The following is a 23974-nucleotide window of genomic DNA, read 5'->3' as shown; positions in this document are numbered from 1 at the left end:
AGCACAAAGTCGGAACTTATTCCATTTGCGTCTTGTCAACTGACTGGAAAAATTAAGCGTCGGGACTCCTTTTCGACGCTGCGGAATATGAAAGCTTCGCTGAAGACGTGCTGCAAGTGGGAGGGGGCCGTGAAAGCCTTAAGTGGATGTCATGACCAAAATAAACATGCCTCTGAACACAAACAGCGTTTAATACAGCAGATCACGCTGCATCGTGACCTCGATTCCTTCAAATCTGAGCTTTGGCGTCTTACTGAGGGAAGATTCCTCGGAAACGGCTTTAACCTCCTGACAATGGCTGATGTCACAAAAAGAGAAAAGTCCATTTCTGCTTCCGGGCGCCAGTAATTTCCATCTAGGTGTGACTAATGGAGGCTGCTGGATTTGTCGCTGCATTATTTACTAACGCCATTCTCTTTGTTATCCACAGTCGCATTAATGAATGCATGAGGAAGTGCCTATTTGATGACCACAATGCACAGGGGAAAGTCGTGGTACACCAATGCTCCATTTGTGAGCGCTGAATGATTCATCACACACACACACAGTTGTGCAGGGAGAACGGACACACATTTTTACATATTTATGGAGCCTGTTGATATCTTTAAGAACTCTTTACCGACCTCTTTTGCTTTTTTTCTCTTTCAACTTTTGGTAAAACCACAACACAGACCTAATAATGCAAGGGAAATAGAAAAGTTCAGAATATTTAATGAATAAATATGTTGATTTTCAGCTCTGTTCACACATTAGTGGGCCATAAGTTATTATGATTAAAGGTCAGCGCTGTCTCTTGAGAACTTTGTAGCTATTTTACATTTCTGGGAACCACGTTTGTTTATTGTACATGATGTCTTTGGAAAGATTTCTGTGGATTAGTTAAGCAACTGCAAATCTTGATTTTAATGTTTTCCGCATTTTTCAAACATCACAGAGTGAATCATAATTGTGGTTTATTTTTTTATTACGCAATGATGTGAAACAGTACCTTGCTCCTAGTGCTGAAGGTGTTTACGGTGATAAATGGACATTATTTATCGCTGAAAATGTGACGCAATCTTACCCATAAAATTCATAAGGTTTCCAGATATGTGATACATTATTATCTGTTTTTAATTATTAATTTTTTTTTGCATTTTTTATTTTTTTTAAATGAAGTCACTGTTTATCTTGTGAGGATCTGAACAAACCTCATCCTCTTACACAGTTGATGTAGCGATTCCTCGAATGATTCAAGGACCTTGATTATGAAAATTCCTTGAGGAAAATTGATCTGCCTGGAAGCTTCGTTAAATTATGTTCTATTATTCAATGCTCCGGCCGGATCATTATTTGAGTTGGCCGGTGCTCTCGTTTTCCGACGATGAGTTGTTGCTAAGTGCTGGGAGGATAATGTGGGATTTTCCGTGTTTTCTCCATTTTTTTGCGTGACCAACAAGCATTCTTACACGCTTGGAGCGTGGACTTCATATGAGTGAGAGAGAGACATCTGATTACTCCATTAATCGAGTAAGAATGATGATAGAGTACTCGATTACTCAAATATTCTTTTACCTCAGCCATAATATCTTTACCGATCTGACATATCTTTGATATGTCAAACTACTAGCCATCCTCTTCTCCTTGGTTGTGTTTTCCATGTAGCGTTTTTTTTCCTAAAAATGTACATTCTCATAAGAAAACAGAGAAAAGAGTACAACAGGAGCACATTTTTGCAGATGTTCTGACACAGATTGTTAGCTGCAGCTGGATGTTTTGTGAGCAGCAGCCCCCTGCCTGCATGTCACCCAATTAGTGACTGAATGTGCGCTTAATAAAGCCAGCGGTGGTACAAGAATCAAAAGTCAGCAGTGTGAGTGTCAAATAACTAAACAGGGAAACAAAATAAGAAATCCAATTATAAACTGGCCAACTAAACAAGGGCAGACTTTGAATGTATTTGTGATTTTTGTAAAAATGTCACATAGTATTTCCTGCTAGTTGGGTTAATCACCATTTGAAAGCTTGGGGACATCTGTCCATCATTGTCAGGGCTATAATCTCTAATGCATGCACTGCTGCCAAATTCACTTCCATCTTTCTGGGGCAACTTTCTGGCATGCTATTTAATGCTTTGAGGATTCGATTTACATAAATAACAGCAAATAGCAAAGTGGCAAATTTGGTACTGCACGTAACATAGGTTTTTAATGTACCACCGTGATTCTCAGCTTGTTCTTTGTGCACTAACTGAACCGCTTTGAGTTAAATACAGGCAAGAAAAATGCTGGTCTCTGAAGGCTTCACTGTCTACTAATTAAAATATAATTGGTTAACCCTTCTGCTAATTTCTGAGCGAAAACACGCACGGCTTTGGTCCTCTTTCTCGGCATGTCCTTCTCCATCTTCAAAGAGCAGCTGCAAAACGAGGGTTGGAAAAACTTGTATTCCACCGGACCTCAATTTAATAAAGCAAATATTAAATCTGAAGCAATGAAACCTACAGTCTTGAGAAAACACAAGATGACATTACGCATGCAGACGTACAGAGGTTTCTAAGGACACAAACTCTTTTGAGACTTTTCCAAAAAAGATAATCAGTGAAATGAAATGAAGCTCAGAAAAAAAAACACAAGGTTGAATTGGTTGTGTTGTAACTGTCTTTGTTTTCGTCACAATGGAAAACCTACCAACAAATGGCCATAAACATAAACAGACAAGATATTCAAAGGGATGGAAGATTTCTCTTTTAAAGCAGAACATCTTTTATTCAAAGAAAGCCTTGTTTACAGATTGTTACAATCTATGGAGGAGGCATATTTACTATGTAAAACGGACATATTGTGTTGCATATCATGTATTTGTCTTTAGGAATACATTTTTTCCATACTATGCTCAGTTTAGGACTGTTAGTCAAAATAAAAGATTGAGAAATAATGACTTTCATTCTTCTTTTTTATGATTTTTTATAAAACTCTGAGTTTTGCTTCTCATTTGTGTTTGTATGCAGATCATTTTGCGGTGTTAAGAGGTCTAACCGTAATGAAAGCTTAATAAAAGTTTTATTGCACAACTGCATTTTCATCGGTGAGAAAAAAGGTACAAATATTTACATTTTTCTTTTAACACTAAGCTTAAACTGTGAACATTTTATTTAATCAAACAAATATTTGTTGCCTGTTTTGATCCGATACAGAGAAACAGAAAAGCAGACTGGATCTGAATTGGAAAAACAGTGACATAGATCAAGAAATGCTTTGATTTCAAGGACATAATAAATCCTTTGATCACTAATTTTCTTTACAGATCAACCACCCCAAATTTTTCTTTGAACCTTTCTTCTCCTTCTTCTTCCTCAGCCTCAGCACACCAAAGGTGGCTGTTGCCTTTTCTCATCTCGTATAATTGCTTTTCACTGAACTTTGGTAATAAAGTCTTTGCCGACTGACGAGCAAAAGCTCTGGCGTCGCTGTGTCAGCAGTAAGAGGTGTCAGATTTAAACAAGCGAGAACCGAAATCCTCGCCAAGTGTTACGTAAACTTCATTTTCACGTGGAAGATCCTACACATGAACAATAGCTCACCCTAATTTACAAAAGCCTTAACCTTTCGACATTCATAACCTTGTGGCGGGCGCATCAGAAAGCTCGCCGTTTTGAGTGTGATGTTTTCCAAAATCGGAGGGTGGGGCTGGCGCTTTGTTTTTGTGTCGATCGCAGGCTGCGTCTGTTAGTAAATGGAAAGCTTCAGATGGCTGCGCACACAGGCTTTGATATTGACATATTTCCCTGCTGAGCCTCTGCATGAAGGAACACAACATCAGCGAGCGGCGGCAGCACAACACACACCACTCGACGAGACTGTCCACGAAGGCCTCATTTTGTATTCATAGTAGAAATTAAAAAGACCGTGACAGCTGATTTTTTTTTTTTTTGTTCTCAGGCAATTATGCACCCCTTTAAGACTGAAAATTGCAAAAGGAAAAATAAGCTTCTTCACATTTTTATTCTTACAGTTTGTCACTTTAAAAACCACAGTCTCCAGTGGAGTATTTTGGAAAGTAATATGACAAAGCAACACAGTGGTGAATCGCTGCAAAGTGGAAAATGATCAACTGTGTGTGTGTGTTTTTTTTATGTCACAAGTAAAAAAATGAGAACAATTGTGCTGTAGTATTCAGTATTCAGATTCCTCTACATAAAATCTAGTCAGTCTAATCGCCTTCAGTAGCTAGAGAGAGGTCAGCTGTACACAAACCTGCATGAGAGAAACGCCACGGTGAGGACCGATAAACGCTGCCGACGGGTCAGGGAGAAGGTCACGGCGCAGTTCAAAGCAGGGCTGGGGTATGGATCAGTATCTCAGAATGCGAGCGTCTCATGGACCACTGTTTTACCCGTCATCCAAAAATAGAAACGAGTGTGGTACAAATGCAAAACTACCAAGACACGGTGTCCACTTAAGACAAGGAGAGCATCAGTCAGACAAACAGTCGAGAGGATCAAGGTCACTCGGAGATCCGCGGCTCAGTGAGGGGGATCGGATCGCTAAATGTTGTGCACTCCATTAATCTGACCTTTCGTGGAGGAGTGGCGGGAAGGAAGAGATTGTTGAGAGAAAGACATATTCGCAGCATGACATAAGCCACGTAGGAGACATGGCAGACATGTGGAGGAAGGTCAGAGAGCGTTAGAAGACAACTTTTTGGTCAATAGTTTAAAAAATGTAACTCAAAACGTGTTTGTGTGTTAAAATCACCCAGTGCACTGCAAAAACACAACATCAGTTTCTCGTGCAAATATCTTTACACTTGAAATAAGTAGCTTGAGTTAATGGATCATTAATATTGACAACGAATGACTTGTTATTTTACAAATTATTTTTCTTATATTCTCAGTGAAAAAAATCTGCCAGTGCAGCTTGTACTTTTCCATCAACATTAAGGAGATATTTGCTGAAAAGAAGTGCCTACGTCTTGCTGGAAAGTTAGTCTTAATTGTGACACTTTATTTGACATGACACTGTCATAAACATGACATTACACCTGTCATGAAAATGAATGAATGTTTAAAATTGTTGTCATGAAGTGTCATTCAACACTTTTAATGCAACGTTGACAAGTTTGATAGACTTTTAATACAACTTTGCATTAAAAGAGCTATTATTTACCTAATGACACTTTATGATAACAGTCGTAAAGATTTATGAATGTTTTTCATCTTCATGACAGTGTAATAAACATAACAGCTGTAACATTCACCCTGTTGATTCAAATATACGAAGATCTTTGCACTAGAAGCTAGACACAAAAAGTACAAGTTTGTGTTTATGCAGTGTGGAGATTCAAACACAAACTAAGAACCTTTCGATTTAAGTGAATTTCTGCCACTTTGCAAATAAGAATAGGAAAACATTTAAGTCTTTTGCAAAGCTGGTAGAGATTTATTACAAAACATTTGCAACTGTAAGTGCAAAGGCTTGAACCCAGAGGGATGACTGTTTACATTTTCAAAACCCTGAATCGATTTTCTCCCTCCTGACAATTATGAACCACCTTGTTTGGGTCTATCACGAGAAATTCCACAGTGGATGAATACGTTTGCAACGTATACAGACATATAAATCACCCCCCACAACCTAACCAATGCCTGATTCGGACACAGAACTCTAAAAGCTCGAACCACCCGAATCCTCGGCGTACAACTAAAGACCCCTCTGAACTGAAACGTAAAGTGCAGAAGTCTCTGATATGTTGAAGCTGCACAGCGAAAGCAGATTCTCTCATGACGACTACGAGTAAACCAGACAGATGACAGCTGCTCTCAAGGCAACAGGGTAAAATGTTTCTTTGAAGAGCAAGCAGCCCCTCACCTCAGCCACCGGCACTCCCTCCGGGGGACGGCAGTGCAGAACAATCATGCCGTTCAGAGGCACCTCAGTGCCCTGGGGGTCCTGCTCAAAGTTCTTCCTCAGGTCTAGAAAAGACAATGAAAATTCAACATTAAAAAACTAAAAACAAAACAACAGGAAGCAACAGGAAATGGTGCACTTGTACATTTGTGACCTTAAAAAAATATTGATTAACAAATGATTGACATGCAAAAAAGTCGGGTCAAGGTGGAATCAAAGGGAGATGACGTCGCTTACAGGCGATGCGGACGCTTGCCTTGCGGCTCTTGGAGGTCCCCAGGTGACTCCAGGCGACGCACAGACACCAGTAGTCCTCGGGGCCGTGGAAGTCCTCCACCTGCTGACGTGACACGTTGATCATCACCTCGCGGATCTTCAGCCCTGCGGACCAAATGAACGATGGCTCAGATTAGCTTTCATTACGTTGGCGGGTCGATGAGTCAAGGAGACGGAGATTTGCGGAGACAGGGTGATGAGTCAGTTTCAAATCTGATAAGATTATCAGTGGTAAACAGATCTGCCATTTGTCAGGAGTAAACTGAGGAGAGGCTGGCTTGTCAAGGCATGTCAATTTCTGGGAATTTCTTTGGATGACATTTTTAACCTGCATCCCAAGTTCATATGGCGAAAACTCATGGAGGAGTTTGCTTCACTTCTGACAATTAAATCCTATGTTGTTGTTGGTCTTTTAATGCTTTGTTGTCCAGAAAATGTGGACTTTTCTTGGTGCTGGATAGATTTCACTGTGTAGAGTTTCAAATCTCTCTCTCCCTGCACACCGCGAGATATTTATTCTGAAGTGGCAATAACTAATTTCCGGGAGACGCATTATTGGGAAAAGGAGCAGATCAGCTTCTCATTGTTACACGTGAGCGCATGATCAATCATCTTTTTTCTTTGTAAAGATCTCAAAAAGACCATAATTCACAACGTGTGGAAAGAAAAACAAAACGGCTCGACTGAGAGCTGCTTCTGTACACAAACGCTTTCTATAACCGTCAAATCCTTTCAATTTCGCCAGCCGAACTTTGACCTGAAGTCACAAGGGTCGTCCGCTAATATCCGCATTATTGTCTGTGATGCGGCCGGTAATGAGCCAGGCATGAGAGGGACATTTTCTAAGAGAATTAAAAAGGAATTTGAAAAGCCAGGGATTTCAATAATGCCAGCCTATGTACAAAACATGACAGGCTTGGGCCATTAATGTGTTGTATAATGGGGGCTGTTTCACTGGCGTCCAGGAAAATTGCAGCCTCCAACAGACTGCAGAATCCTGCGTTTTCAGGCAGCCAAGTTGAACAGATTTTTAATACGGTGCTATGGAGTTATGAATAGCTAATGTTTAGTGTCTGGTGTCCAAACTCATCACTCCCCGGAGAATGCAATTAAGGCTGCGCAATGGGGGGATGTGGAAGGTGGTGGATGGAGTGGATGGAGGGGTGAAAACACGTGGTGTGTAGGTGGCATGTCTGGTGTGTTACCACTGAAAACAGACAAAATTACAAAAATTACATTATGTATTGTGTTTTCCAGCCACATAGTGGCATTTATGGTCCAAACAAGTAACTATGTTACATTCAGTTGTTATAGAAATGCTGTATATATCAAATGTGACTTAAAAAAAAGTGACTTGGTAATTTAATGCTTTGAAATTGCAAACTCTCTTCAAGAAACTCCACCTTCAGGAAGTCATCACAACAATGCTCCTCTTTTAACCCTTTAATGGTTTTACCAGTTGAAAGTAGTTTGGATCATGAGCCCAGCACATGTGCAGTTCCACCAGGTGTTTGCTAATTGCTGCAGGCTAGTCTGAAGGAGCTGAGTGGGGGAGTGGCACGGGAGGGCCGCTCTGTGAGGCAGAAGCTCAGAAGTTTGGAAACGGCAACTTTGAGGAGGAGCTTCGTCCTCGAAGGCGAAGCCAGGTCCCACCACGCGTTTTTCGCAGCTGAATGGTTGCCATGGGACATTCAAGAGTTTCTCAGGCATCCATGAAAGAATGAAGGCAACGCTCCGGTTATGTTTTCAATGAGTTTATGAGATAAGATGATGGACATTATGCTTTTCTTCAGGAGTGACCAGATGATAAATCCAGTTGAATGTAGAGAAATGTTTGAAACATGCAGATTCAGTTTCAATAGTGGAATGGAAAAAGAGTCCAGACCTAAATCAAGTTCAGAATCAGTGGAAAGACTTGATGTTCATAGTTTCTCTCCATCTGACCTGACTGAGTCATGTTTCAAAGAACACAGTGAACATTTCTGTTCTTGATGTGCCAAGATTCTGAAAACATTTATGTTTCCACTTGATAAAAATGCACTACTTTGTGTCGGTCTATTACGTAAAATCCCAATGAAAATACAGCTAAAATTTGAGCGTTTGCAGCAAAATAAAGTTTGAAAAACTTGACAAAAATCAAAATCAGCATGCAATTTACTTGTGTTGTTTTTATCTTTGGGTCTATAAATAAGCTGAGTTAACTCACCTTGACAGCACCCCGAATTGTTTTTTGTTCAAACATGGAACTGCTTCCTCCGTTTTTGAGTAGAGACAAATTCTGCCTGACAGAATCTGTTCTCACCCCTGATCTACAGAGTAGATCAGCATTACAACAAATACGACGTTATGATTTAATAATAGTCTCATGTTACTTTAATATTTCCTTCAAGTACAAGACTGTAGTCCCAGCTGACTTGCAGATACTGAGGTTGTGATGCTCAGACAGCTTACGATTAACCCAACACCAGGATTTTCTGTTCTTGCTGCAGGACGTAATCAATGTGCTTCAGGTAATAACTGTTTTGGTTTTTTTTTCTTGTCATAGGCATTGTGCTGCCTGTAAGTTTTCAAGTATGGCTGGCATGTAATTTAATTTCTCTTCGCAGTGTTTCAAGTGTCAAACACAGCTGGCAAATAAAGCAGAACACAAAGCGTGATTGTTTAACAACTGGTTGTTGTTTTATATGCAACTATAACATTGACATACTTTTCAATAAAACAACCATCTGAGCCTGAGCAGATAGTTACAATCCAGCATGTAAAATTATATAACTTATATGACAGTAGCAATTACTCTATCGGGTAGAAAGAGGCCTTTGTAGACAGTTTGCAGAATTTCATAATCATAGTTTGACTCCTAAAGATTTTCTTTCTGTTGGAAGGTCAATTTTTGTTTTATGCCTTACTTATTTGATCTTTCACGATCAATATCAGGAACACGGAAAGAGTATTTCACCCAGCAGCAGATTCAAGAGAAAGTCATATTTCAAATTATTACACAATCACCACCAAGCCTTACGGGTAGTGTTGTAAGAAATTGGCATTAAATATGTATGCTGTTGTGGATGAAAGGTTGTCTTTGTGTCTTCCACCCACAGTCCACTTTTGAGTCAATACACTTCGAAAGCTAACAGAGACAGCGATCTTCCTCCTAGTCAAATTACACTGGGTCACCAAAATATTTTTTTCAGTCGTCTATGTTTTTCCAACTGAATTAGGATTATTTGCACTGCTGAATCCAAACATGACTTCTGTTTTTCTCTATCAAGTCGGGATTTTAATTCGATTCAGAGAAATGACTAAATTGATGACATTTCTGTGACATCAGTTCATTTCTCATCCAAAAATATGAGAAAATTTTTTTGTTTTCCAACAGAAATGTATTGATCAAATATGTTACAGACTTGGATTTCTGTAAATTGAATATTGAACACTGATAAGGGTAAGTACATGTAGCTTGAACATTATGTCTTCATTGTGTGAAATTCTCCATCTCTTCCATGTCCTGACGGAGTCTCTCCTCCTGATCATCGCCCTTTGATCCCAGATTCTCAAGAAACCGATCCATTTGTAAGAACAAGTGATGCATTTTTATTTCATGACACTGTCCTAGCATGCTATTAATGGGGACACATTAATTATTTGCTTGAAAACCTCATCTAACCAGGGCTTTCCAGGGTTTTGCTTGTTCCTCAAACTCAGACACAAGCTGTCGAGCAAAATGCCCGTCTCCTAGCGGGAGCAACTTAGGGTTCGATTTTGCCAAAAGACAGTTTGGCGTGTGGCTGTGAAAGGTGAGCAAACCGCATCACCGCTCGGGTAACATCTGGCCCGTGGGGATTATGAACCGGGGATAAACCGATCTAAAAGAATTAGCAAAAAGTGCCGATGCTTTTACGCGACAAAAAAATTACTAATTCCGACAAAAAAACAACCCCGCTAATCTCCGCACGTTGTTCCAGCAGCTGTTCTGGGCTCCCCTTGTAGTTCACTTCTTAATCACCTGGACCTCCTCTTGTAGAGGAGCAGTCGCTCCACAGGCTTTTCTCATCATGTCGTACATTGCAAGCAGCAGCTTAGACATGGGCAGGGATTAAATGAAAAGTATTAATGCGAAATGAAAGGTTATCTGAGGGAGCCTAATGAAGTAATGAAATGTTCTCTGAAGACACTGTAATCCTCCGCACTGAGTTACTGATATTATGTACAATAAAAGCCCTCCTCTGTCTGCTTCTCCTTGCCACGGCAACAAATTAGTCATAATCAACATGCCTGATTAAAAGAGAGCACAGCAGATTTAACTTTGGGGAAATAAAAAACATAAGATTGGTTTCTAGGAAGGGGGAAACTAATCAGAAAATGGGATTTCCTCTATGTCAGAGTGCCAACTGTTGCTCAGAATTAGCATCAGCAATATGAAAGTGTTTCTTTCTTTTTTTTTTTTTAAATCTGTTATCTCCCTATTGTATACAGAAACAACACAGTGGAAGTCTGCCAAACAAGCAAAGCATGAGAAATTAATAAACAGGACCAAACGTAGCTTTGATGAATTTGTCATAAATATGGGTTTGGCAAACAGACTGCAAGGCTTTTTAGTGATTTCTTCTTTAGTCATAAGGACTTTCCTGGTGAGGTTTGTAAAGTGATTCTTCTTCAATCTCATTAGCTCAAGGTGATCAGACAAAAACAAACTGATGTAGGTTTTTTTCTTGTTCATGAGTCCCTTTGACTGCACACCAGTATGCTAACTCCAGGAAGTACGAATATCTAATCTATGTGGGAACTAATCTACACCTGCATCCTGTTACAGTGTCGCTCTTCCACATTGAGGTTGAAACTAAGGGCGACTGTACCGAAACCTCCCACATTAAAAGAAAACGTGGTGACACTTTATTTGAAGGGCTGTGCGTAAGACTGATAAGACGCTGCCATAAATATGACATAACACCTGTTATGAACATGAAGAAGTCTTTATGAATGTTGATGACTGTTGTCAAGAATTGTCATTACATAAATATTGACACTTTTAAAATCAAATCAAGTCAAATTTTATTTGTATAGCACATTTCAGCAGCAAGGCATTTCAAAGTGCTTTACATCATAAACACAAAAACACAAAGTCATGCAACATATAATAGACAATACATTGTTACATATTACATTTCAAATACAATTCTAAACAGGTGTGTTTTTAATTGTGATTTTCAGTTCAGTTGGAGAAAGTTTTGGCACATCCACACATTTATCTGTTCTAAACATTTATTCAGTGATTGGATGGGTTCAGAGTCACCTGGTGACATCGTGATGTAGAGCTGTGTGTCATCTGCATAGTTGTGGTAGCTAATATTATTTCCTGTTAGAACCTGAGCTAGTGGGAGAATATAAATATTGAATAAGAGGGGTCCTAGGATTGAACCTTGGGGTACCTCACATGTACCTTTGACCTCTTTGATGAGAAGTTTCCAATTGAAACAAAGTTGCTTTAATAGTTGCATTAAAAGTCCATTAAAAGTCCCAACTTTGCATTATTTGGTAAAGTTATACACTTTAATGCAAATTTGGCACTTTTAGTTGCACTTAATGCAACTATTAAAGCCACTTTTCATGAAAAGTGTCAATATTTACCCAATGACACTTAATGACAACAGTCATAAACAGTCCTAAAGACTTCCTCATGTTCATGACGGGTGTGATGTCATACTTATGATCGCGTCATGTCAGTCTCATGCACAAACCTTCAAATAAAGTGTTTTTGAAAACGCTTGCAGATTGTTGATAAAGCACCTCAGTAAAGGTAGGACACCTGTAGTAGTAGCTTTGTGGTAAGGCTTGGACAGAAACCGGAAAAAAACCCAACAACTATGGGTGGATAGACATGAATAAAACAGGCTCTTCCACATTTGCCATGATCAAGCCGTATTCAAATGGTTCCTGAAATGATGGAAGGTCATTGGGTTCTTCTAGGATGGTTCAGTTGACTTTGCTCTATTCGGTGCAACGTGTCAAAAACTTTCCAAAACTTCTTAGGTTCAGATCACGTTTACGATGAACTCTTAAAATTGAGGATCAAACAATGAGCTACCCAACATGTTGAATGCAGCAGTGAGGTAAAAGAGGCTGTGATGCTGTGGTTACGCTATCACAGAACAAGGTACTGCAAAGATTTCAGAGTTTTGAGATCAAAATTATGTTTGTATGTCATTTGTCACTTCCTCCCTCAGGTTCATTTTCTTTCTTTCTTTCTTTCGTTCATTTTCTTTCTTTCTTTCTTTCTTTCTTTCTTTCTTTCTTTCTTTCTTTCTTTCTTTCTTTCTTTCTTTCTTTCTTTCTTTTTCTTTCTTTCTTTCTTTCTTTCTTTCTTTCTTTCTTTCTTTCTTTCTTTCTTTCTTTCTTTCTTTCTTTCTTTCTGTTCTTGCATTATTCACTAACACAGGACCGTTCCACGGTTCATCTGAATGCAAAGCACAACCTACATTTTCAGGTGGCCCAGATTTTGCTTGTTTAGGCTCCGCCAGAGATTGGATATGCCTTCACACCTTCCCAAATAAAGCAGGATATCTGAGGAAAGCAACTCTAGACTGTTGAAAGCGACACATTCAGAATGAGGGAAAAGATATGGAGATTTGGTGTAGACAGTATTTCAAAATTAAAATAAGATCCCATATTATACACATATTTTACTGTAAAAAAACATGTGAAGGGAGTAAGCAAAAATGTCGAAATGGTGTGTAGATTTTTATCGAGCAGTGATTGCTAATAAACCTCAGTCATACCAGAATGTGAGCTTTTTAAAACCTTATAATTTGTTTTTATAACTTGAAGAAATGTCTGTTTTTAACACTGCTCATGTCCTTTTATGTTGTGCTGTATGCTTCAAATGCCTGGCTGCAAAACAAATTTTCCCCTTGGGGGACAATGAAGGAACTGAACTGCACTGAAATGCATGAAGAAAAACAAACACGAAGACAAAAAAACAAAAAACAAACAACACAAATTTCAAATACAACTTCTTCTCTACTGTTCAGATAAAATTCTGCTGTTTTATGATAATAACCTCCATAATTGCACAATCACAACATTTCACTCTCTCCTTTCCCTGTCACCGTCCAGGGAGCATACATCAACAAACGTCTGGCTACATTATAATCAACGTCACATTTCAACATGCAGCTTTCAATTTCCAGACGCTGCTGTGCGAGTCTGATGCCACGCTGGTGGATGGATTTTCTTTAACATTATTTAAATACAGATGGATTCTGTAACATTAGTTGCAGTGATGGAAATGACGACTCCCGTTGCAAAGACAGCAGGAATGTTCAAATTTAGATGAGGGTTTTCAAAACAAATATCATGCTTCAGTCAATATTAAAAAGCAGGGGCTTTATTATGCAAGATATCATAGTTCAGATGAACACTTTAAGTATAATTTCTTTAATTTCAAAAATTGCTTTACCACAGGTTCTCTTCAACATGTCCTCAGTGGAGCAAAGTCCTGATTCTACACACCAGAAATCCTCAAAATATGGTGAATATGTACAGAAACCTCCCAGGTTCTTTCCCTCAAAAAACACATGTCTCAATTCTTGTCTGACATGTTAAAGTCCCTGTGAATATTAACTACTATTAAACATTCAAAAAGCACTGAAGTAGTCAATATTTACTCTTAAGAAAATACAGATCTTTAAATATTGATTATTCTTTGTTGTCTTTGTTGTCTTGACATTAAACATAATGTCACTATTTTTTCTTTTTCAGCTTGGACATTCATACGACTGACTAAATGTGACCGCAGTCAGACATCTGAGGGGACGAAGAAGAACTTTGACATCACACAGTAGTTTAGAAGTAATGATGGATTCTGCCGTATATGAACGGATTTTAAAATTGTTGAGCAGCGGAAAGCAGTGGATGTGATGCACTTTACAAGCTTTTTTGAGATTGTTTACATCCAGATTCAGCATATCTGGCTTCTTTCAATGCAGAATTATTGTGCACACATCATGACATTGACATGAAAGTTGCATCAAACACGACAGAACCTTTCTCACTGCAGAAAACCGTAAAACTGTACACTGAAATGTTTTTTTAATGCAAACCCCGACAATTCCCAAAGACACAGTTTTATGAAAGCGGACAGTTTATGAATCCTAGCACAACAGACCATGCTGTATATAAAAAAATGGTCACAAAAATGGTTTGTGTTTTCTCACAATGAGATTTTCATTTTTGATAGTGAAATTAAAGACGTCATGAGAACATGAGTGCCAAAGTCACTTCTGGGTCAAAAGAAAATGACACAAAGAGAACAAAGAGAGCTGAAGAAAGATTCCTGCTCTTCGAAGGTAAACAATGGAGCAACACCCAAAGAACAGCTCGACTCCCAGGTTCCTTCGCTTTTAGGTGGAGATCAGAGAACCCCGGCCTTTTTTATTTTTTATGTGTTTTTTTTCGAGCAGCCCAAAAGGACACTCGATGACAGCGTGTTGGAGCGATGATCCAATAGCTGCTCAGCCCTGCTGCTGTTAATGGACACTTTTCTGCATTCAAGAATGAAAACATCGATTCGGCTCCCTCCACGACTTTCTCCCTCATCGCTTGTTTATTTTCTTCCACCTCTTTTTCTCCCCTGCCTTCCCTTTAGGCTCATTACGGTGGCTCATGACGGAGCGCCGCAAAGCCTTGACAGCAAACCTCAAGGTGGAGTAGGATCCACTTGCTCATTCAATCATGTCTTTTCATGTGTCTCTATAAAAGAGTCCAAGAAAAACAGAGACATAAGGATGTTCTCTTATCATCTTATGCTACTCTCTGTCTCTTTTGCCTTTGCCTCTCCCTGTTGTGTCTCCCTCCCAGCTCTGGCCCATTGTTTTTGTTTTGCTTTGGCTCACTTGATGAAGAGGCCCTGAGAGAGCTGAGCGTTGCCAGCTACGAGTGGCTTGATCCGATCCTCCGTCTTGGTCCGGCCCAGCTCGGTCATGTCTGTCTCTTCGCCGCGTTTAACTCCACAGCAGAGGAGCGGGATTGTGTTTGTTTGAGGGATCCTCACGAGGCGGCTGTACACATAACGGGTGACACGGCGTGGGCAGCCGGGTTGAGGATGGATGTAGCTTTCGGAGAAGGTCTGTCCGATGTGAATCCAGCTTTAGGAAAATGTTTGTGTGACGTGACGCTGTGCTGTGTGTGTGTGTGTGTGTGGCGGTGTGTGTGTGTGTGTGTGTGTGTGTGTGTGTGTGTGAGAGCGTTGGCCGCGGGCCAGACAGATAAGCCCTCCTAGACAAGCGGAGCATGCTCCCAGCAACATCATCAGTCTGGTCCCAGCTGTGTTTATCATGTTAAATCCCAGCACTGAAGAAGGCGCGGCGCTCCACGCATAAAAAAATAAATAAAAAAGTCATAATAATTCGACCATTAAACTGCTACAAGTTCTCATCCGAGGCTTTCTCCTCAGCTGGCTTGTTTATGTTTTTCTAAAAGCGGCATGTTTGCCTATTAGGGCGTACTTGTGCATATGCAAGTAGCTTTTACTCAGTGGGCCACTTAATTTATTTCATTTCCATTTCTCTAACTAACAGTTTGTGACACGGGGCCCTCGGGGGCATCTCAATTCTCTTTCACCTCTCTCTTTTCCCCTCCACGCTGCGAGTTCAAGCAGAGTTGATGATATCTCGCAGAGTTCGAGGATCAGAATACACATCGTTTGACGGGCCATCAACAGGAATAGACATCCACACTTCCTCTACCAACCCTGCATTCACACGCTCACCTCAATCACTATCTCCTTATCTCTAAAATCTACTGGAGCTCGATCTCTCGAGACAACCGACGCGGTATCGTGTTCGGCCTCTCTTTCACTCCTCCATCAACTTCTGTTTCCAATGTCCTCTTTCTCCTATTATTCCACCTTTCTCTTATCTCTTCATCAGGGTGTCAACCTTCCAGTCGGAGCCCGAAGGCACCGATATCCCCTCTGACCCACCACCCTTCCTTTCGTCTTTTCTTTCCGTCTGCCCTTTGATTATCTCTTGAGTTGTATCACTCATTTTCATCTCTTAGCCGTATCGCGGTAACATCTCCTGGTGTGAGTCGCAGCGAGAAATACTCTGCGAGGATGCTTTTGTTTTTGTGAATCTTTTCAGAAGGCCTTCCAAAAATCCAGAGCCGACTGATTGATTCAGTCTTTAAATACTTAGCCCTGGGATAATTCGAAGGAGCGAGTTGTTTTCCTGAAGAGACGGCTGAATCAGTATAGTGATAAGTCAATAGGATATCTGGCTCAGCCTCTTTCCAAAATGCTTGGATAATTACAAAAACCTGGAGCTGTAGAAATGTAGCTGTACTAAATTTGAAGAGGCGCTGTGCAGCCCAGTAACAACCTTTTCTATAACCATATCAAAATCACTTCACAATTAAACTTCAGACAACTGCAGAAAATTTGCCTGAAACCAAAACACATCTAATATGTTACACGAACACCAGAAATGTCTGTTGATGCATATTTAACACTTACTCTTTCCACTATTTAGTACGTGGAATTATGTTCATTTAAAGTCTCACAAAAGGTCAAGATAAATAGATGTTGTTAAATATCTTAATGCTTTTTGTATGGCAGCTGTGATGCTGGGAAGAAATGTCTTGATGACTGCATATTGCTTTGCGTGCTGATTTGATTTTCTTGGTTGTTATGAATGATACCTTGGGGACAAATATCAGTTTCATACTGTTTTTTTTTTTTTTAAAGCTCAGAAGATTACATTTCATTCATCCCTCTCCTTTCTGCTCTCTCTCCATCTTTTAATGATCAGAATCAGCTTTTTTGGACAAGCTGGAGCACAGAAACAAGAAATTAGATTTCGGTTCCACTGTCTCTCTCGTGGCTCATTTCTGCAATTAGAGCTCATGAAGGTGAAGGTTGAAGCAGTTTGTGTTCAGGATGTTAGGGACTGTTTTCTGTTTCCTAACCTTAAGCCTGTGTACAAATCAGGACAGTTTGCAACATAAGACAAATAGTGGTGCAGAATTGCCTTTCTCTGAATGTGACACTGCAGCATGGACAGTTATCACCAGCTAAACCAGCCTGAGTCACACGAATGCCCATACCTCAGGCAGATTTATTTCACAAAGGCTAGATTTTCAACTTCAAACTGTGGAAGCTCAAATCTTAATGGATTTCGGTTGAGCACATCAGGACACAGCAGCCTCTGACTTCCCGCTGCTGCAGCCAAAGTCCCACCTCATTCACCTGATTCCCCTGAGATCAGATAATAGTCCACACTAAGCTACTATAGGCTCTAAGGATAGATCAAGGCTGATTCTACTTAAAACTCTCTTTCCTCTCTCTCTCTTTCTCTCTGTCTCAGTCTATTACTCCACTTGTGGTGATATTTGCTCCAGCTATTTTGGCTGAATTGGCTGAATTATCAGTAGAGACACTGGGATGGTCAGAGAGTCTGCTGCAGTACGTCAAACTCTCTGGGGTAAACATTTGCACAATAAGAAGCGTATTTCTGTCTTAATAATAATTACTAAATGTGTTTTCAAGCAGAGTCTATAGGAAGGACACAGTATTTTAAAATGAATTGAAATGAGAGGGTGCTACAAGTTGCTTCGTTTGCATGCGAGTGTTTTCCAGAGCCGGAGCGCCGGGTTTTCCGCCTCTGTCCATAATTCATGTTACATTTCACATGAAGTCACTGGATACAGTGAACATTAAACAAGAAAGTTTGATTTAGGTTTATGTAGGAGCCTGCATTACTGTCAGTCCTGATTTTTCAGAAGTTTTACACTCCCTGCAAGGCCACTTGCCACCAGCAATGCTTTAGTGTGTGTATTACAGAGGAACTAGTTCATTGTAAACCCACAGAGAAAAACTGGAACAAGCACCATTAGGATAAAAACAGCAGCTTAAATTAAGCAGGATAATGGAAACAAATGACTATTTTACTTTGTCGTTAATAGAATTTATAAAACACAAATTATGTTTTAGCTTTATTGCTATTTCTCGGCCACAAGTCCCACAAAACTCTTACATTAAAATATGGAAGGCTGATTATTATTTTTTTTTTGTTTTACAAAATTGCAAATTTAGAACTGTAGCACTTAGCACTTATCAAAGTGCAATACACTGTTTACAGCAATAAACCTGTTGTTTTAAACCTCTTAAGCAAATAGAAATCAGGAAAGTTTGCCTCGCATTGGCAATGAGCCCACAGTTCAACAAGTCAATGCTTTCTTTCGCTGCACTTAAATCTGAAAGACTTTTAAAGTCTGGTCCAATTATGTTTGACCCTAAACAGACTAAAACTTTTTGCCCATTATTCTACTTTTTCAAACAGCCTGAGACTGGAGACAGGCACCGCGTGGACAGGTGCGCTTAAATAAGGGATGAATGGATGAAAAGGAGACATTGAGGTGTTGCTAAAAGCTAATCATGAATTGAGCAATACAAAACATTTTCTTGTAACAGAATATCTCATGTTGTTTTTCCATTCACTGCCAAAACTAATTCAAGCAGATCAAGAAGAAGTCTTTATGTCCAGCTAGCGTGTTGAGCTAATGTCAAAGTGAAGTTTAAAGAGGACGTCTCTGGACTGTAACAGTTTTTGTACAAGTGTGATGCAGTATTTTTGGTTGATTCTGGTCAAATCTGAAAAAAAAAAAATAAATAAATAAAAAAATACATGCAGGATAAATTTGCATTTAATCAAAGTCTAAAATGGGAAGCATCGATTAACGCCACTGTGAAAAGGAACGTGTTCATATTGATTAATTCACGTCCAAACAGGAATGAGTGGCTGCAGAGTGACTACAGACTTTTTCCCCTCACATAAAGGAACTAAATTAAATCTGTCATCATGTCAGTTCAGGAGACATACTGTGGACTCACATCACAGCAAGACCTCATGCTGAAAAACACACAAATAGAGGTTACAGCTGCTCTTCATTTTGTTCCTCCATTTTTAAATTATTGTTCGTATTTAAAATAATAATAATAATAAGAAGAATAAAGAGTCTTTTGTTAAGCAAAAGTTGCATCTGTTTCTGAATTATTGTTGCACAACAAAACTGACAGTGCAGTGTTGTTGCTTTTGTGGAGCACAGATATTTCAGTGATCCAAATTAAATAAATTTCATCATTAGACACCAACTGAATGACAATAATTTATACATTTACACAGAAACTACAGCAATTGTCATAAATTAGAACATACATCTACTATTATTTTCAAATCCAGATTAAAGTAAAATTATATTTTTACTTTTATCTGGTAAACAGAGGAGTTATTATGCTTTTAGTAGATCTCCCTGCCCTTTGTAGACTAACACTGGGAGTTTGACAAGTCGATATTAAGTGGTTAATTAGCTGGGCTACCTGTTCATTTTTTTCTGGGATCACTTTAAAAGGACTTCAAATTTCTTATTCCATCTATCTATTTCCATTTTTTATTTTTGTTTAGTTTGCAACATGGAGTTCAGTTTATGTCTCCATTTTGCTCTTCTTTTATTAAAACATTAATTTATCCAGGTGGGTCGATTCAAAACCAATTGTGGGACAATATGATAAAAACCTGGCCAAGTTTTCTCTATTGACATATTTCTGTCCTAAAACTGCACCTGTGAGTTGCTTCCACTCCTTAATTATGAAAACTCCCATTTGTCAAGAAATAATAATAAAAAAAGCTGTTTTTCAACTTTAAGAGACCTGAAGGGGCAGATAAATTCAGAACAAAAATAAAATACAATGGTAATATAGAGACAATTAGATGATTCAAACAAGTCTTTGCAATATGATGGCAAAAATGACGTAAGTTTAGCTCGCCATGTTCGATAATGTGCCTTTAAATGTCACCATCACCATCTGCCTTCAGTAACTGGTAGATGCTCATTATTTTCCCGTCAATAAACTCTCATTTCATTCAGACAGCCTTGTTGTCTTTGCAAAACAAACTCCTGGCTCTGCTCTTCTTGAGCCGTTTTAAAATGCCACACTGATTGCCACATTTGTTTAAAAAGATGAGAGTAGTTATGAGAGTTTCTGGGGAAAGTTAATGTTTTCATCACGACCCGCTGTCATGTAGCTTAGTTTAGATCTTTACTTTTTAATTATCCGTGTGATATCATTTTACAGTATCTGGTTTATACAAAGGTTACGATGTGAAATGCGGGCTCATGATCTAGTCCAGCGGTGGGGAGTAAATAATAATAAAAGAATTGGTGTGTGTGTGTGCGTGGGTGTGTTTAACATCAAGCTAACTTGAAGTCTGTTGAGCTTTAGGTGGATTGAGTGGCTAAGAGCAGCAGAGCTGTGAGGTGGTGAAACAGTTATTAACAGGTCTAAAACAGATCCACATCAACTTAGACCAGTGGAGTTTTCCCAACATGCAGGCGCACAGCAAATCTGCTAACTTTTCTCATTTTGTTGGCTTAAACTTTCTCATTTGAGTTTTTTCAATCCGAAAAAGTGGAATAGATCATTTTTCTCAAAAATCAAAAACGTTTCTGAAAGCAAGTTAAAGCTGCTTCATGAAAAAGTTTTAGAAACATTTTACTAAAGAGAAGCTGGAAACTCTTTGACCTGGTGGAAGCACAGGAATCAGAGGCTATGGGTAATCCTATGATTACCCATAGCCTCCGATCTTTTATCCATCAAGATTGCACTTGCCTCAACGGACAATGGACTTCCTGTGTGTGTTTTGGACAGTTTACCCCATTAAAGTTGTGTAACTTTAAACGTTTGATACCTGACTTTAAGAGGTATAAAATAGAGCCATCTGCCACAGGATATTTCATGCCACTTAAGCCTCAGTTCATATCCACCAAAGGTACATTTTGTACTGTGGTTAGAGTTATTTGGGGTTAATTGCAGAGCCTATTCTGTCATATTTCACAAGAATCAAATGGCCCATTAATGCCTCTTTATCCACTGACATGCAGTTCGGTTTGCTGTTTTATGGTCAAGCGTTTAAAGGAGTGTTACCAGTTAGCCTCTCGCAGGGTAGGCGGGGTTAAACCCAAATAGGTGAGGTAGTGTCATACTAGTGGATTAAGAAACGTGGTGCAACCGTGTGCCTCGTTGTGGTCATAATAAATGTAGTTTTTCAAAACAAACTGTTTTGTGTGATGACAGTAGCTCAAATTCATCCATTGCCTATACTTGCTTATTCTTGTATGACTACACGGCACCAGCATGAGAGTTCAGTTCACCTAATATAAAAATGATTTTGTGATGAGTACCCAGAGAGAATCTCACACATGCACAGAGAGAACATGCAAACTCCATGCAAAAAGACTCGCGTCTGGTATTTAAGATAAAGGATATTTTTGCTGCAAGACAACAATGACAAACACCTTCCCAAATGCAGCCCACTGTCCGGTTTCATTATGCAAGAAAAAACTTAACTTCAAAGAAAAATAAGCTGGCACACACTTGTTTATTTATGGATATGAGATGGACGAGGGAAAGAACAAAATGGCAACGCAACATAGTCTCTGAATTGTTTCCTCCTCCTTTGACTAACGGGAGGTTATTTAAGTTCTGGGCTTTTTAAAAGTGAACTGGCTGAGAACCCAGCTTTCCTACGGTACTTTGCTTTATGGGTGATTAAACTAATTTTGGATTTGTTTGCCATAGGGTAGTTTAAACTCAACACCTATACTAGCAAAAGCTATTCATTATCAGCTATGGTACTTTTTATTAAAGAGTAGAAAAACACAACCAAATCCTCAGTTTTAGCAACAGTTTTATTGTATAGAGCAAATTTGTGTGTTTTCATTTCCCCTTTATTGCGATGTTGACACACAAATGTTCTCTGGGGGCAACAAGTGAGGGACGAATGAGATTATTGTATTCAAAAACAGATATTTTCTAAAAATAATTTTGTCTGGCATTCTGGGTCATTGGCACCAGTCATCACATTAAATGCCAGGCTGTGTAATCGTTTCATCAAATTGCAACTTTCCGTGCCAGACATTTGGCTAAGCCATGAAGTTGAGCTGTCAAGAGATAACCATCCGGTGATGAGCTAGATGAGGTGGTGAGTAGCCGAGCTGATGACTATGTAATGAAATCACACAGAGGATCACACAGGATATTCATGGGGACTGACTTCTCAGTGGAGCTGAGGTACTTAAACAACTTAGCAGCGTCAGAATCAGAGAAAGGATGAGAATCCACCCTGAGCTCCTGAAGGCTGTGGAATTTGTGCAACACTGGCGGGAGTTTTGGGGCACTTGCAAATCTTTTTGAACGTCCCTCATTTTTAACATTTCTATTCCATATTTTAATGTTGGATTTGGAACAAACTGTATCCCCCTGGAAGACATTATGCTAGTGAGGCCTGGAAGATGTGAGGATCTCTGCAACCTATTTCATGCTATTTTATGGTCGAGCGTTTAAAGGAGCGCTACCTCTGATTCCTGTGTTTCCACCAGGTCGACACCAAAGTAAAAGAGTTTCCAGCTCCTCTTTAGTAAAATGTTTCTAAAACTTTTAATGCTTTGAGACCGACGTTTACTTCCCCTTTTTAGAGTAAAAGTACAAAAAGTAAAAGATTGAAATTAAGAAAATTATCAGGTACAATGACTGCATGACGTTAACAAATCCAAATAAAAACAGTCTTTTGAAATGAAAAGTTGATTGGTTTATATTCATGTTACATTTTTAACTAGTTTACCAAAGCTTTAACTAATGATATATGATGAAAGGAATTATATGGCAATCGTATTCAGTCAGCCAGCTTTCTGCTGAGCGCAACATATTCCAGACTCTATGCATGAAATACAGGAAGCACAAGTCAGGAGAAGACAGTACCGTCAACCTCTAACGTTGCAGCAGTGATTGCTTTGTCAGATGTGGCGCGAGTTGAGTTACATGCACTGCAGGATGGTGCTTTAAATAGACACGGTCTATTTGTTTAGAGCATGAGGTTTACTTTGAAATTGTTTTTTTTTTAAACAATCTAGTCATTGTCCACCTGCGGTGGTCATTGGCAAAGAAGTGGCGTATACCCTGGACTGGTCACCATGCCAGTGCAGGGTGAGATCAATTTCATTTACACTGAAATGATTTCGAGAGTAAAAGCTTCTGGAGTCTGAAAAAATGTCAAAAGACGACATGTTTTAAAAAAAAAAAAAAAAAAAATCTGATGGATTTTAAGAAGCCAAGAGTCACACCATGTTGACACTTCCTGTTCATGCAAAGCTGAGGCATGGGGATTAAGTCACAGAAGATTAGCTTACAGGTATGAAACATCTTATTAATCTGCAACACATTATGCGGGCCGAAAAACATTACATAAACAATCAATGTCGGCTTTGCAGAGTGGATCTAAAAAAAAGTGTAACATATGTGATGTAATGAGACCATGATGAGACGCTGAACTAAAGTGTGTGTACACTTGCAAAACAGTTACCGTATTTCTCCTGTTTTAGTTGAATTGTGCAGAATATTTCACCATAAACATCAAAGAATTCTAGAAATAATTTATCATTGTTTCACATGTTTACGTAGCAGAAACCTGGTGCTGTAAATGGACAGTGTACATCTTTTAGGTCCACTATATCCATGTATTTCAACATCAGATTGTCTTATATATCCTTTTCACAACACGCCTTTGTATTTTTCTCACTGTGTTCTGAAAGGGGGAAAGAATGCACAACATATAATGGTAAAGTTCCATATGTCTCCCTTGTAGCCTTTGGATATCCATGATTTTTGTCCTCTGCCGTATACCCTCTGGTCAAACAGTGTTAAGGCATCTGTTGTTTTGTCTGTCTCCATTTAATTCACAGGTTGCTGCTTTAATAACTACAGC

The 23974-nt window shown here is 39.2% G+C and overlaps 1 protein-coding gene across 2 annotated transcripts in view; it reads right to left on the bottom strand.

Annotated features, from left to right (window-relative positions):
- The window catches only part of LOC129374258 (netrin receptor UNC5D-like), a 195475-nt gene that overhangs the window by 58096 nt on the left and 113405 nt on the right, over positions 1–23974 (bottom strand). For both annotated transcript variants that reach the window (XM_055052582.1, XM_055052583.1), the window contains exons 3-4: positions 6126–6269; positions 5850–5953 (exon numbers count right to left, since the gene is read on the bottom strand). In XM_055052582.1, the coding sequence (XP_054908557.1) occupies positions 5850–5953; positions 6126–6269 (248 nt within the window). The remainder of the gene's footprint in view (positions 1–5849; positions 5954–6125; positions 6270–23974) is intronic.

This window comes from Poeciliopsis prolifica, unplaced genomic scaffold (genome assembly GCF_027474105.1).
Source record: "Poeciliopsis prolifica strain line A6 unplaced genomic scaffold, Auburn_PproV2 SCAFFOLD035, whole genome shotgun sequence".
Classification (NCBI taxonomy): Eukaryota; Metazoa; Chordata; class Actinopteri; order Cyprinodontiformes; family Poeciliidae; genus Poeciliopsis; species Poeciliopsis prolifica.
This window is presented reverse-complemented; position numbering and strand designations above follow the sequence as displayed.